General features: G+C 38.4%; 1 protein-coding gene across 3 annotated transcripts in view; it reads right to left on the reverse strand.

The window, feature by feature from the left end:
* The window catches only part of USP24 (ubiquitin specific peptidase 24), a 60,437-nt gene that overhangs the window by 23,352 nt on the left and 21,381 nt on the right, over window positions 1–15,704 (reverse strand). For 2 of the 3 annotated variants that reach the window (XM_059478637.1, XM_059478636.1), the window contains exons 11-32: window positions 15,349–15,463; window positions 14,731–14,834; window positions 13,491–13,598; window positions 12,935–13,030; window positions 12,676–12,837; window positions 10,738–10,845; window positions 9,982–10,131; window positions 9,185–9,316; window positions 8,760–8,871; window positions 8,452–8,528; window positions 7,465–7,605; window positions 7,261–7,314; window positions 6,968–7,083; window positions 6,202–6,268; window positions 5,929–6,039; window positions 5,453–5,551; window positions 5,203–5,373; window positions 4,514–4,599; window positions 4,285–4,378; window positions 3,866–4,021; window positions 1,426–1,523; window positions 603–698 (exon numbers count right to left, since the gene is read on the reverse strand). In XM_059478637.1, the coding sequence (XP_059334620.1) occupies window positions 603–698; window positions 1,426–1,523; window positions 3,866–4,021; window positions 4,285–4,378; window positions 4,514–4,599; window positions 5,203–5,373; window positions 5,453–5,551; window positions 5,929–6,039; window positions 6,202–6,268; window positions 6,968–7,083; window positions 7,261–7,314; window positions 7,465–7,605; window positions 8,452–8,528; window positions 8,760–8,871; window positions 9,185–9,316; window positions 9,982–10,131; window positions 10,738–10,845; window positions 12,676–12,837; window positions 12,935–13,030; window positions 13,491–13,598; window positions 14,731–14,834; window positions 15,349–15,463 (2,453 nt within the window). Of the gene's footprint in view, window positions 1–602; window positions 699–1,425; window positions 1,524–3,865; window positions 4,022–4,284; window positions 4,379–4,513; window positions 4,600–5,202; window positions 5,374–5,452; window positions 5,552–5,928; window positions 6,040–6,201; window positions 6,269–6,967; window positions 7,084–7,260; window positions 7,315–7,464; window positions 7,606–8,451; window positions 8,529–8,759; window positions 8,872–9,184; window positions 9,317–9,981; window positions 10,132–10,737; window positions 10,846–11,413; window positions 11,459–12,675; window positions 12,838–12,934; window positions 13,031–13,490; window positions 13,599–14,730; window positions 14,835–15,348; window positions 15,464–15,704 lie in introns of all 3 variants that reach the window. The other variant, XM_059478635.1, reaches the window with a different exon arrangement.

Genomic DNA, 15,704 nt, shown 5'->3' on the forward strand with positions numbered 1-15,704 from the left:
AAACATCATGAGCATTGTCTGCCCAAGCAGCAGGAACCTGCATGCACAGAGTAAAAACATCATGAGCATTGTCTGCCCAAGCAGCAAGAACCTGCATGCACAGAGTAAAACATCATGGGCATTGTCTGCCCAAGCAGCAGGAACCTGCATCCACAGAGAAAAACATGGGCATTTTCAGCCCAAGCAGCAAGAACCTGCATCCACAGAGTAAAAACATCATGGGCATTGTCTGCCCAACCAGCAAGAACCTGCATCCACAGAAAAAAACATGGGCATTGTCAGCCCAAGCAGCAAGAACCTGCATGCACGGAATAAAAACATCATGAGCATTGTCTGCCCAACCAGCAAAAACCTGCATTCACAAAGTAAAAACATCATGGGCATTGTCTGCCCAAGCACCAAGAACCTGTAAAAACATCATGGGCATTGTCTGCCCAAGCACCCAGAACCTGCATGCCCAGAGTAAAAACATCAGCCTTGTATTTGAATGCTTGCAGAGTGAATGGAACAGAACTCAAAAGAGCCAATAATCTTAAATATTAAAAGCTGCATGCTAAAAGCCAAGAAAGCAGCACTTTCTCTAATGAGAAGCAGTTACATACCTTGCAAGCTGCAGGCAGATGGAATAGACTCCTTGTCTTGTTTCATAGTCCACCTCTGATGGGATGGAATCTCTCTGCATCACATTCACCACCAAACTTAAAAACAAATCGATAAGACAGAATCCATTTGGAAATGTTTCAATTAATTTGTCTCTATCTTTCCTTCCTCCTATCCACTCAGCTGAGTTCCAGTTCAAACTGACTTCTTTGGAGGCCAACATCCTCATTTTCTCCTTTTATATCTACAGATGGAAGCTTTCTGCTCCTGTTGGAAAATGCTTCAAGATCTCTCGGGCAGAGGAGTGTCATGGATAGAGTTACTAAGAGCAAAGTATACTTGATAAATCTCACACAATCAGTATTGTCAGGTCTTCCAAACCACTCACACTGTGCCTCAACTCTTAAATGAAGAGTCTGAATTTTCAAGACTAATTACAAATTCAATTTGGTTCCTACTGCATGACTTATACTGTGACTGCTGAAAATGTCCACTGGTGTCTACACAGAGTAGAATGCAATGTACACACTTCCAAATTTGAACTGAAACATTTAAATGTCAAAAACTGTCCAAGTATCAACTACTTTAGTACAAGCTACATTCCACAAGCTTATTTGTGCCTAACTTGATTTTGAGATTTAACTACATGTACTCTCTTAAATATGACAGCTACTGGACAGTGGTGAAACAGCCTTGGGTGGATTTTTTTCTGTGAAAAAGAAGCTGACAGGTGTATTAGTCTGCTGCAGTGTGGAAATAGGAAACCACACACAACTGCTAACTAAATGAAGTGCTACAAATTGAGTCAAGGTTTTGAAATCTAACCTCAAACCTCCTGCTCTGAGGAAGTTTTCACAGAAAGACTTGGCACAGTTTCTTGCCATTTCATCATCTGCAGTTGGCATCAGCTTGGAGCTCAGCACCTACAATAAACAAATAAAATAAATAAATAAATAAGCAGATGTAAACTACCATCCCTCTTAGGGTTCTTTACCTGTTGAAGTTGGAAACTGTAACAGAAAAAAAATCCACTACAAATGAAGCAATTATTAATACACTTACACAAAAATGCAGTCAGTGAGAAATCTCATATACTCAATAAATCTCAAGTATTTAGAATAACCATGGCACCTACAGATGTTTATTCTGAATCAAAGCATTCTATTGTCACTGCAGTTTATATGTTAAGGGAACAGATTAGGTACGTGGAATTTTTTGGTTCATTTTTCGTCATATTTTGGTTCATTTGGTGCTTCTTAGGAGCCCAAATTCTTCTTGGATTTTCTGGATTTTCAATTCACAGTATCCCATAAAACATCATACAAATGGCTTACTTAATAGTCACACCTTCTGAAATATAATTGTACCACTATTATTCTGGTGTTTCTCTGTAAAAGATGGCTCAGGTAATTCTAAAGGCCTTATGAACATCACCTCTCTATCATCACTCCTGTTTTAAATCAGCACGAAATTTCAGAGTGCAAATACACTCAGAAACATGGCCAGAAGGAAGTCTGTGGTCTCTGTGGGTCAGTTCTTATTTATAATCTTCTTATAATCTGTTTCACTTCACATTAAAAAAACCCAACACCCAAACAAACCAAGCCACCAAAAAACCCCCCACAGAAACCCCAAAACCGTCAACCAAAGAAACCCTGTGCCCTCCCAAAATCCCAGAAAAACCCCCCAGATATTATTCACTTTCTTGACAAGTCTCCTTGGCATGTACAGCCAAAAATGCTGCAAACAAAATACATCTCCTTCCAGGTTCCCAGATCAGAAGAATGTTTTACAGAGTTCCAGGCATGAAATCTTATCACGCCCTGGACATCTGCAACATTCAATTTTCATCTCTTTCATATGTTCTGCAAATTTCCTGTGCACATTTTTTTTCAGAAAGCAGTTCAGACTGGTTCCCATCTTTTCACCAGATCACCAGCTGAGGGGATAAAAAAGCACATACTCCTTTTCCTGAGAAAAACCATCTTCTATTTGGCTTGACTGGCGTTGAGGAACAAGTCCACTCATATAATCTCCACATCTAATCCAATTTATTACTTCTCATCCCTTGCCAGAAAAGCAAGCAATTTATTGCTTGCTTTTATTATTTTCTCTGGCACAGAAGCAGCAGATAACTGTCCCATCCTACTGCTATATAACCTGTCAGCTCAACAAGACACCCTAAACCATTTGCTTTGAGTTGTAGAACTTGTCAACATATTTCAAAGACATAATCAAGTATCTTTCACTCCAGCTGTACAGAAAAGGGGGAATCCTAAGGCAGGAGTGTGATGACAGTGTAGGAAGATGAAGAGCTAACATTAGACTGTGGAAACCTAAAGGGAAGCAACCACAAGAAAATTCCTACAGTAATCTTGGCACACACCATGAAGGAAAGAGAATAATTTTGTCTAATGTTCTGGAAGCAGTTGGTAATTGCTCCTCCAACCTCAAGTTGCTCAAATCACATTTGTCATGGGTCCTTATAAACAGTAGGACCTGCAAGTAGAACTAAACAGTGTCCAGCTTTTAGTGTGCAGGTTACTGTGTCCTACAAACAACACAAGCTGAACTCCTGTAATCCTTAAAATCAATTATCTGAACTCTAGGGAAGAATCTTTACAGGGCCCTATCCAAAATTTTGGCTAAAGAATGTAGGAGAATGCCTGGGGCTAACAGATTTGTATATATTCCACTCTACCTGTGCAGCCTAAACAGGCCAGAGGCCTCTTGGCCAAAGCCCTGCATCCTTGGATAGTGAAAATTCTTCCCAGCTGAATGCTTTGGAAAAACACTCCTCCTTAGACATAAGATGGGAGACTCACACAGTACAGGAGTTTCTGACAAATTTAATCAAGCAAAACCAATCCAACTTAAAATAGCTCCCATTAATTTTTAAAGGCCAAGTTTTTTTAATAGATATATTTTATATATACCCACACTATAAATTGTATATTCAGAAATCTAGAGATTCAAGCAGGAATTTTATCCAATCCAATAAGAATTTGATGTTTCTTTGCTCCTCTCCACTTTTTCCACCTTGTAAATCACACAAAGGGCCTGGTTTCTCAGTAAAGTCTCTGAAGGAAAATTTTCTGTCCCTTTTATTCTGTGTAAAATTTACCACATGTATAAAAGCAGACTATGTCACAATATTTGCATTTTTCATAATGACCCCATCAAAGTGGACTCCTGCCCAAAACACCTAGAAATACTTAACTCTTGCTGCTCAGAAACACAGGAAAAAGCAAATTTGTTTTCTTACCTCTAAATTGTAGAGCACTCTGAACGTGGACATGCCTGGAGCAAAAGATCTGAAAAGACTTTCCAGTATTGAACTGGCACTGGGCTGATGTTGGTGTTTTGAAGACAAGGATGGGGATTTTGAAGACTGAGAACTGGATTCTGAAAGCAGTGTTTTCTAGGAAGAAAAAGCCACAGAAGAAATATTTTGAGACTCCTCTGTTTTGCTGTAATTGGGGATCCATCTCCTACAGCCCCTGTAATGACCCTCTCACCTCTGGCTGCTTGGCAGTAAGTCAATAATAAACATTGACTTAACATGAATATTATTTTGCTGTGGTTTCAAACCCTCTCTGTACAATAATCTGACGGGGAATTTAAGGAAGCTGGTAGTAAAATCCTCTTTGTGTAGCTCACCATAATCAATTATTAAATCCATACCTTCCTTCCCAGGGAATCCAGCTGATCAAGAGCCTCCTGAATAGCTGGGTCAGTGGGAATCAGGAGCAGAAGTTTCCTCACTCGCAGCGTTATCCTGAAAAGAAATCCCAAGTTATAGGCACAAAACAAGGGCTCAGCCACACTGGCCTGGTGCCTGCACACAGTGGAATATTCAAAGTGGGCACTGAGAGCAGTTCTTTAATATTTAGTTACCATTTAATCTGCTTACCTTGGCTCCTCCAGGTTGGCAAGCTGGTAAAGCATATCAAACACATTGCACACGAGAGCCATGACGACTCCAGGGAGGGATTTCTCCTGAGAATTGAGCAGAAGTACAAAGGTCTTTTTCTCCCTTCTCTGTTACATGTAAATTTAACAAAGCTCTTCACTGAAGCAAATGGCCCAGATGCCAACCTGACCCACAAAAATCCCAGCTACTTTCTAGGCTGAGACAATATTTAGATAATTTCATTTCCCTTTTAACAGCCTATTTTTGAAATCAGCTGTTATGAAAAGCAAAATACAAAGCAGATCAAGAGTGCTCTGAACATGCCAGTTGATGCTTCTTAGTTTACTTCACTTTCACTTTTACTGCAGCTTTTTAGTAGTGAAAATGTGGAAATCTCTACCCTCAACAAACACAATCTGAAAATTAAACCAGATGGGTCCTATTTGTTTAAAAGTCCCTGCAGAGATGAATCAACACCAAGCAGGCTACCATAGGTGACAGAGTACAGATTATAAAATCCAACCTGCATGCTCAAGGCACTTGTGTATTTAGATAATCTGTTTCAATTGCAGTTTGAAAGCAAAACCAGATTACTAAAGATTGGAAGATGTTACTGGAGCTTCTACTCTCTCCCCCATCTATCCCTGCTTCAGGAAAAATCCGAGGGAAGGCTTCAGGTCATATTGTACCTGTTCCATTGCATAGGAAGAACTAAATACACTGCTGCTGTTGCTGGAGCTGGTTGAGGAATCTGCAGAGCTCCCTGATGGAGTTCCACTTCCTGATGTTTTTACTGTAAGGATTTGTTCATCAGAGAAGCCCAGCTGATGCAGTAGTTTCTGATCTTTGTTTACTGTTAACTGCAAGAAAATATTTATTGTTTAGTTCTGGAAAAGACTCAATTTCATCAAGAATGGGAATTCTTTGTGGTTAACATACCAGGCTGTCATTGGCAAATATCTGTATATTTTCCACAGGTGAATTCAACATCTTTGCTATCTTCCACCTGACACTTCCTACAGTTTCATTGCTATGAGCCTGTGAAATTAAACAACACTGGTTCAGTAAGTCTGCTCGAGCAGTAAATGCCAAGAAAAATTAAAATCTTCTGAAAGTCTTCCTGCACAGGGTGGTAAAAGTATTTTTTGTAAGAGTGTCAGGATAGGACAGCACAGAAATGCTCCAACACCCACAGTGAGCAAAAAAACTCATTTTTCCCATCCTGGAATTTAATGATCAAAATATATTTTGTCCACAGACACTTCCATGTACATATTTTTAACATTTTCAAGAAGAGTTTTCAACCTGACTGGAATCTTTATAACCATGTTACTCTATTCAGTCCAGGCATAAAACCCACCAAGAATGGCTACACAACCAACAGTCCCTGGCACACACAGGCTGGGCACACCTACCTCTATGGTGAAGGTATCTTTGGTAGACTCATATGTAACATTAAGGGTTAAAAGATGTCCATGGAAAGAGGCACCATGAGGTAGAATAGTTCTGGGAACAGAGTAAAGGTCCTACAGGAAGAGAAGGATGACAGTAAACATCACTCTTGAAAACAAAGCCATTTCTGTGATGGTGGGTAACCAGGATTGCATGTTTAAATAACTTTTACTGGTTTTTAATAAAATTCCAAGTTGTGTTCTTAGCCTTGCCTTATAGGAAATGAAACATCTTACCTCTATTGTTATCACATAACGCTCTGCCAACAGCAGCAGCCTCTCAATTATTACCAGTTTAGTTGACCTAAAGATAAACATTGAAAACAAGAGTAACTTGTCTCGCAGATTCATTTCCAATGCCCACGGGTAACTACCCTGAATTGTCTGGTTTTAAAGGCACCTCCTGAAACTTGGGGTTAATTCAGCAGAAATGAACTAGGAAGAGAGGCTCGTGTTGTACTGCTTGAGATGTTGCCAGCTCCAGAGGAAGATTCATGTTTCTAAAGGTCCCACCCTATGCCCCTATATTTAAGTTACACATATTCAGGTATAACTAAATTAAGCTTGAGGTTGAAAAAACAACCTTTTCTCTCCTAATTTAAGAAGAACCACACCCACTGCCTCAGAAATATTACATGATTAATAGGCTGGTAATAACCTGCAGGGTTTTTTGTTTTGTTTTGGTTGGTTGGTTTTGATTTTTGGGGGGCTGGAGGCAGGGTGGTTTTGTGGTTTTTTGGTTTTGACCTGTTGTTTTGGGTTTTTTTTATATCTATTTGGCTTTGGTTTTCTTTGTTTCCTTGTTGTTTTGTTTTTAAACCCAGTTTTCTCAAAAATCTCTGGAACTCCCATTGCATAGCAATTGGAATATTCAGTTGAGGAAGAACCATCAGAATTTACAACTACCAATTACTGAGATTTTAAATTAGCACTCAAAATCTTGTGGGAAGCAGCTGGGAGCAAATGTCTATTTTGTTCTTTATTCCTTGAGAGGCTGGCCTACCTGTAAGGAGACTGAACTGATGTTGCCACAGTAGGCATGGCAGTTGCTGTGAGCATTTTTGTAGCTCTGGTGACAGCGTGTGTTAATGTTGGACCGCCGAGCGCAGAGCTGGCTGCCTGCAACACAGAGCAGAGCAAGAGACAAGTCAGGATGGCCTGGAAAGCTCAGAGGACAAAAAATATTTGTGGAAAGAATATTTTTCTTTAAATGGAATTATCATAGACAAGTATTCTTATTCTAAGAAACAGAATTAAAAGGATGTAGGCACGAGAATAATAAAATTTGTCCTTTACCTCTAATCGTGTGTAGCAATCAGCAATGAATTTCTTGTGCAGTGAAACTGAATCCTAAAGACAAAATGTACAAATTAATTAGAACTTACACTAAAATCATGGGAGTTACCCATAAAATGACAGAACCCAACAAATCACACAGCTGAACATGCAGAGTATCAGGACTTCATGAATGTCAAAGGACATTTATGTACATATGCCTACCTTTTTCAATCTGGGAGTTAGATTAATATAGCTGTAATTTATTATCAGTTGAATAGCTTCATTGGCAATTTCTTCATCTGGTGACTCCATTGCAATTTTCCAAATGAAATCCATTCCTATTAATTCCAGTTTTTCTACGCTCTACACAAGGAAGAACAACAGTAAAACACGACTGGATTTCTTACAAAAGAACCACAAGAACAAAAGTGTTGGAAAAGCACCTTTTAATCAAAACTTAAAAATTTTCTTTTCCAACATGCTGCCAAACTTTGGCACTGTGCAAAGTTATACCAACTGCTGCACATTTGTGTATTTATACAAGAAAAAAATATGTTTACTGATAGATAAACAAGTTCCAAAGAACAATTTCAGTCAAGCCAACTGAAAAATTAAAAAATTTAAAAGCATGGAGAAATTTAATCTAGAATGGAATTAGTTTCAAAAAAGTCAACATGGTAACTAACCACATAATAAACCACCACAAAACCTGCTGTTATACTTGGCAAAAAAATCCTGCATTTGAAGTAAGCTCTCTGTGATAAAGATCTAAAATGCCTACAGAAAACTCCTTAACATATAACCATTAATTTAACAAAACCACTGAAGGCTCAGAGTAAAAAATTATAGTAGGTTAGAATTTAAATATGATAAATCTAACTCCCATGCAAAGAAGAAAAATAAAAAATAATTTAAAAAAAGACTTTCACTGCTAGGAACAAGAAAAAAATTACAGACTAGAATCCATGATTATTTTCAAAAAATAGTTCACCCTTCCTCCTGCAAAGTTTTACAAGCTACAAACCAGCTTTCAATTGCTGAACTGTCAAGATTTTAGCTTCAGAATTTAACAATGTTAATGCTACAAGGACATTCTGGTCCTTAATACAAACATGTCAAACAGCTGCTACTCAATCCTTGTCTCACCTCCTCCTGTCCCTAAGAGGACACAGGCAGGACACAGGAACAAACTTGCCAGAGCAAACTCACCAGCTGAGTTCCTTGCCTCTTCAGCCGATGGTCACACAGGTTCACATTTTCAAAGAATGTTTTAAATAAACTAAAACCTGAAATGAAAAAAGGCGCAGATTTTTTATGCTGGTCAGGCTTAGTTTCTCTGTTTAAAAAGCAGTTATCAAATACAGGAGATGAACTTTTCCATCTAAAAGCTCAAAATGATAGATCCCTTTATTACACTGATTTGTAGAACTGCTTAGATGGTTGATTTGAAGGCTTAGGAAGCAAATTTCTGGTATATATTTCAACTCCAAATCTGTTCACCAAATCCATTTTCTTACCATTCATAGTAATTTCATATGATTCCAGTTTAAGAATTTTCTCTTTGAAGAGCTGTTGCTGCACATCACTCTCCAGATCATGCTGCCCTTTTGTAAACCACTCAAAGCACATCTGTGAATGAAAGGCAGACATAAATTTACCCCATTGTCACATCAAATATTTTAGTTTTATACAGCAAACTATGTCAGATACCACAGTAACTCATATTGCAGAAGTTTTATCTACAGCAAGAGGTTCAAAATTCTCATCTCATGGTAACCTCACATGTTATAGAGGCTTCTGTAGCCTACACAAAGCATGAAATGCATGACTAGTATGTGTTTGCTACTCACACTCCACATGTCTCAACAAACACACATGCTGCTCATGATCCATTAAAATTCCTTCTGCAACCACAGAAACCAACTTTTCAAGTTTTTCTTACCTCTCGGTCCAACTCACAAACATCCTGGCCAGTTACAAGGCATTCCCAGATCTCCCTGGCACGATTCCAGCCCAAATAAAGGGTGGCTTCTTGCAGAAAAAATGCCAAAAATTTTAGATGTGCCTCCAAATACTGAGAAAGAGGAAACAAAAACTCAAGCTTAAGACTTTTTTCTCTGAAACAAGTACTCTGAACATTCTATTTTTTTTTTTGTTTTTGCAAATTTAGCTGTCAAACAAGAGCACACTTTGAAAAGCCTAGAAACAGAAACTGTTTATGAGATTTATTTCTATTTTAAACATACTTTGTGGCTTTGCTTCTAAAAGCAAACACTGAAGTCTCCTTGGATTTGCTCTTACTTTGCTGGTGGTGGTGATATTATTTGACACTAAATCAAAACTAGCGTGGAAAAGATAATTATCAAAGGATTAGCAAAAATCTGCTATTTTTGTGTGTGGCTTCTATGTGCTAATTAGCAAATCTGTTGCAGGTATTAAAAGCTTCACAACACACTCAAGGGTATCACCTCTACCAGCAACTGAAGCTGGTGAAGAAGCTGGAAACTGCACAGGCTTAGCAACCACAGATCCTAGGATGGGGAGATCTACTTTTCACCAGGTAGAAATTTTGCTAAGGAATTTTGTAATTTTGGGTCATGTTTACAGAACTTTATTCTATATAATAACAAGTGTACAACAAGCCTTCATATACAAGTAGTAGAACTATAAATAAAAGCTAGATTAATTATTCACTAGTGAATTTCAAAAATGAAGTAAGAAGGTAAAGAAATGCGGTACCTCCCGGTAGGTGTATCGGCCATCCACCAGTGTTGCTCCCACCAGCCCTCCTGGGCCTGCCACAGATGCAGCCAAACGGTGACAGGATATCAAGCTTCCTGTCACCAACTTCACTATTTCAAAGTTTTTCTTTAAATCTTGAATAATGCTCTTGGCAATAAAAGAAAAGAGAGGAAAGATGTTTTTAAAGCGATGGTTAAACAGGGATGTGTGTGCAGCAATTTGCTCTTCTACAGACACACATCTCTAACCAGAAGGAGTCATGTACCCCCACTCAGAGTCAGCTGTTCCCTTACCAAGCACCCAACCCCCCTAAATGTTGGTGTTTTCAGCTTGTGCTGAAACACAAGTGCTGCAAATTGCAAAGTCCCACACCTCCACACAGCCACTCTACAGCACACGACTGCTGGTAGTTTAGTCTGTTTTCAATGTCAATTCAATTACAAAGCAGTTGGTCTAAACATTAGCCATTGTTCATTTCTTAACACAAACATGCCTGTTAATTATTCTACAAAAAGCTGAGAATAAAACAAATTAGTCCTGACACAGCAAACAGATTTATACATGCACAAACATACACTCACAAAGGGACAGCACAGCACCTCTACTCCAACAGCTTGTTTATGCTACATCACTAAACTACTTTAAAAATTGTTTATTAGCTAATTATTTTTTTCTAAATTCAAACTTCCATGTTTGGCTGAGCTACACAGACACAACAAAAGTTTCAACAATCTTGCCAGCATATAGCCTTACCTTGTCTTGTTTTTGGTAAGTTTGCTTGATAAACGACCGCGTGATTTCGTGAAGCTGACGCAGGGCTGGCACCACCCACACAAACTGGGGATTATTGTGCTGGGACGACTGGTAGCAGGAAAGGTAAAAACAATTACACATCTGGTATGTGCTCAACAACAGATTAACCTTCCTCTCACACTCCTGGAAGCCTAATGATATCTGTTAAGGCTGCTGTTTCAAAAGAACAGCTACCACATCTGCTGGCTTCAGATACTTGTTCCTCCTCTCTTTTCAAACACACTCAAAGTGCCCTTCTTCACTTTCTACAAGAAGTCCCTTGATAAACACATATGCCATTTTGCTATCCCTATTATTAAGCCCAAAGTGCCAGCTCCTTGCTAGAGAACATGCAAATTAAGTAGCCAAAAAGAGCTCAGTTGCACCAGGGAGAGATAATAACCACCACCTTCCTCAATTATGGGAGATTAAACAGGTCTAAAAGGGCATAAAAGGGCAAATCCAGCCAAATGGTGTCACTGCTAAAGGAAGAGCAATAGAAGAAAGCATTTCAAATACTACTGAGGCTTAAGAGACAAGAAATTTCTGATTGGTGCTGCAAGCAGCTCCCTGATAGGAAGCAAAGGATACTTAAGCTGCATTTTGAAAGAGATCCTACAAAGAATAACCCTCCTACCTCATTTTTAGAACTGCTCATCACTTTTCTGGGAGGCTTCATTTTCTGTAAAGTTTGACCACACAGACCAGCACTGAGGTTGCTTGTTCAGAGAAGTGGCGTCTGGTTTAAACACTGACAACACCCAAATACCACCTACATACTCAGAGAGGCTGAAGGAACCTAACCATAACAGAGCTCTCCACTGAAGACTCCCTCACAAATTTGAGAAAGCTGCCCTGACATTACATTCCCTCCCAGTTTATGTCTTCATTTCCCTAATGAAGGGAAATAAGAACACCATGCATCTTAGAAGTCTGCTGTATGCTTACCCCAATCCCTTCTAGTTTACAATCACAGCTTTTGTAATGTTTCCCACTGCAGCACCTATGTAAAAGCCCTTGCCAGAATATAATTAAAAGGAATGAGATTAAGAAAGCATAAGAGAAGATCCAAAAGAAAAAAATAAACCCTACAACTTTCAGATATTGAGAACCCAAGATTTGAAATTCATATTCATGAACACACACAGAAGTGTGATCAATATCAAGAACCAACATACTATACCTCCTAAACATCTAAAATCCTCTACAGATGCTGCAACACAGACAAAACCTAATTTATCATTAAAGAAATGAACAATGAAGTACAAGCCTTTTTCTCTATTTACAGCATACTTCAAGCTGAAAAAAGAAGACAAGAGCATTCCTGCAGGCCTGAAGAAAAACTGCCTGCTATGTGAACAGTGCAGGAGAGAATATATGCAGTCTTTTAAGCCATGCACATCTCTGCTGCTGCCAGGAAACAGTACAGGCAGCTTTGGGAATGGCTTCTTTAGGTTACAGGAAAAGAGTTAAGTATTTTACTAAAATACAAAACTACTACAATTGAAATATTGATTTGCATTTTGAGACTTAATGGTCATGCCAGAACACATGCTTTACTCAAAATAAACTAATCTAGGCTTTCACATGAAAGGGACAGTTAAAATACTGACATACCTTTACAGTGGTTCCATTTGCAAATTCTAACCTTGGGCCCATCCTGGTAGTTTCCCATAAACTGATCACTCCTTGTGCTGAAAATTTGCTTAAAACAAAGGCAAGAGACTTACTATGAGTCTCATGATCAACAAAGTGGCTCACACAAAGCCTACCCCTCTCGAGGACTCCCCAAGGTAAGAACTTACAGATGGGACACACAATTTGTGCATCTTGAAAGAAAAGGGCAACATCGAGGCTAGATAAGATATCATTTTGGAAAAGATAAAATAATAAACCAACCCTCTTGATATCCTCTATGCATTTGATGATGTAGCTCCTTTTGATTGCCTCTTTCACTGCATAAGCATCACTGAGGATTGTCAGGTGTTCCTCCAAGGCCTGCTGGATAAGACTACACGGTAACGTTGGAAGATGAGCCAGCTCCCAAAGTACCTCCAGAACCTGCAGGAAGAAGGGCAAGGATAGTCAGAACCTAGGGAGTACAGAGGCTACTCTACATTTAACAAATCAGAAAACCAAAGGAAAACCATCCCCTTGCCTTGCCAGTGGTTGTTTCCACTCGCGCTTCTCGGCCAATGCGCCCAATGAGGCTCAGCAGCTTCTGCCTCACTCGGTCACTCTCTGTCTCCCAGCTCTGCACAGCAAAGAAATCAATGTTAGAGCATATTATCAGGTGTTACATCTCAAGTGTACACAAAAATACAATCCACAATTGCTTTACTGCAGGAAAATCAAAATACAAACAAGTATGTTTCCACTGTAAGTATTTCCTTATTTCTGTTGCTGGGAGTTACAGCACTAATTTGCTCAACACTTTTTAAAATACCATTAGAGATTAAATATAATAATAAAATCTCACTTAAGGTCCCTTAGGACTGGCTATCTAATGTACTTAAAATCCAAGTCAATTAGCAAAACAGTAGCAGATTAGGCTTCTGGGTTAACATAAAAGTTAAGTGGTTTTTAATAGCAAATTTTACATTTATATAGAAAATACAAATGTATTCAAGGTATTTGCCTTTCATTAGGCTGGATGCACAAGCACATCTCATCAATTCTGTTCCTAAGGAATTTAAATTCATGTGAAAACTTACCTTTTGGATTAGAACAAATAAATGATTGAGCTGGTCAGAGCTAAACTTCACAGCAGCTGCAGCAATAATGGTGTGTATGTTCTCAATCACAGTGGAAGATTGTCCTGACTGAAAAGGAGGAAAACACAAGAAGGTAGGTCTTCAACTCACACAAGCCAGAGAAAAAACTTCATGTAAGCATTATCCTAGCATTATTCACATTAATGAGTGAGAATAGCAGCTTTTGACGTGGTAGAAACACAAGTTCAGAGTAAACTGTCTGTGCTCCTCATTTCCCTGGCTGAGAAGTCTTTGGAATTATTTCTAAAGCAGGAAACTACAAGTCTGCCATCATTACAGCAGCTTTAAGCTGCTGCAGTGGCAGCAGTACAAACATCACCTTTTCTATTGCTTGGTGAGGTTCACATGTGAGGTGTTGAATCTTTGAAACTCTTCCAGGCTTTACTCAAAAATGAGCAATACAAAATCTCCTCCCACACGCATGGGAGCACCATGGTAACAACAGCCAGAGAGGGGGAGGAAGTATTGCTTTTTATTAAAGAATAAAAGTGAGGGAGCTAGAATCACATTTCAACTTTGCTAAGCATTAAAGCCTTGCGACCATGCCACACAAACTGCAGACCTGACAGTGTTCAATGAGTTTAGTCTAAAATATCAACATTTGCACAGAGAAGAAAACCATTTCCTGCAGTGGAAGATTAGTTTCTTGTCAAAGTTTCCATGTGTCACTTACATAAACACTCAAACCACCTTCCCCACACAGAAATAAACTGAATATCCTTAAAGTGAAGGCCAAAAGATGACCTGTCAGTCAATTATATGTTTGTACAGGAAGGTAAATAAGAATGGAGCCCACTCTCTTTAAAGTCACACTCTGACTTTAAATCCATACCTCCAGCCACAAACATTAATATCTTAGTTTGGTCTAGACAAATATTCCTGTCACCTGTTTCAGGATGACAACCTCTTATGCCAAGTCAAATACTTTTGCAGTTCCTTAACACTTGTTGCAAAGAACTGAACTTCTTTACAGGATTTAGCAGCTGTGATACAAGAAATTGCCACAACAATTGATTTTACATGGTAAAGGAAGAAGTAGAAGGAAATCTTTGCATTAATTATACTGCTAAAATCTCAACACTTCCACACTGCAATAGAGATGTATAGATTATTTTTAAAAATCCCTTAATTTGAATGTTTGTTTATAAGGCAGTCTAAAAGCCTAGTCTTGATTGCTTACCTGAATTTTCCAAATTTTAGTGAGCTCATCTAAAGATAATTTGCTGCCCAGCAGTTCAATAATTCCCTTTATACGATCACAGTATTGTGCTTGGTCTATATTACCTGTGAAACAAAGAAAAGCAACTCAATGAATACATTTCAAACAATATTAAATACATTGATTTTATAGAAAAGAATTAATTATTTTAAAAGAGAGAACAAAGCTATCTTCATTTGGAAGGTCTTTCTTTACTGTTACAGACAAGTATTAGTACAAAGAAAAAGAACAAGGCTGTTTCCATTTTTATTTTGTTTTGCTTCATACATCTGATAGTACTCCTACAGAATGTTACTACTTGAGGAGAAAAACACCTCTTTTCTCTCTTTTTTTAGAGGCTAACAATATAAAAACTTTGAGTAAAAAAACCCAAGTACAGCAGAAGACATCTGCACAGATGTCAAACAGAGGACAAGATGATAGTTACAGAATTTGCAGGATTTTACTCTATTTTGGAGACAACAAAACCCTTGAACTCTGGTTAATAGTGCTCATTAAAGTGTATTGAAAGGGAGAGATGAGTTTTTAAAATTTAAGTCATTTAAAGCATGTGCCAAAAGGCTTTGGGAGAGTTCTTACCTTCCAGAGCAATTGACAGGACTGAATTCTCCACGAGCCAATTCAGCAGTCGGTCTGTGTCTATTGCATTCTTCACTGACTTGGACACAGTGCTGTCTTCTATTAATTTTGTTACCTAAAAATTGCAAAATGTAAGATTTAAAAAAAAAATTCCCACCTGCATCACACATACAGAGAATGAAACCTATTAAAAAAGGCTCATGACGAAGCTTAAGTGCGAATCCTGCAATATTTTGAGTACAGAAGGTGTTTGGGATTTTTTAGGTTGGTTGTTTTTTGCATGGTGTTGGCTTTTTAACTTTTTGGTTTTGTTTTTTAGTAAGTTGTTTAAAGGCAAATTCCTAATCAGAAACACC

The sequence above is a fragment of the Ammospiza nelsoni genome, chromosome 9, assembly GCF_027579445.1.
Source record: "Ammospiza nelsoni isolate bAmmNel1 chromosome 9, bAmmNel1.pri, whole genome shotgun sequence".
Classification (NCBI taxonomy): Eukaryota; Metazoa; Chordata; class Aves; order Passeriformes; family Passerellidae; genus Ammospiza; species Ammospiza nelsoni.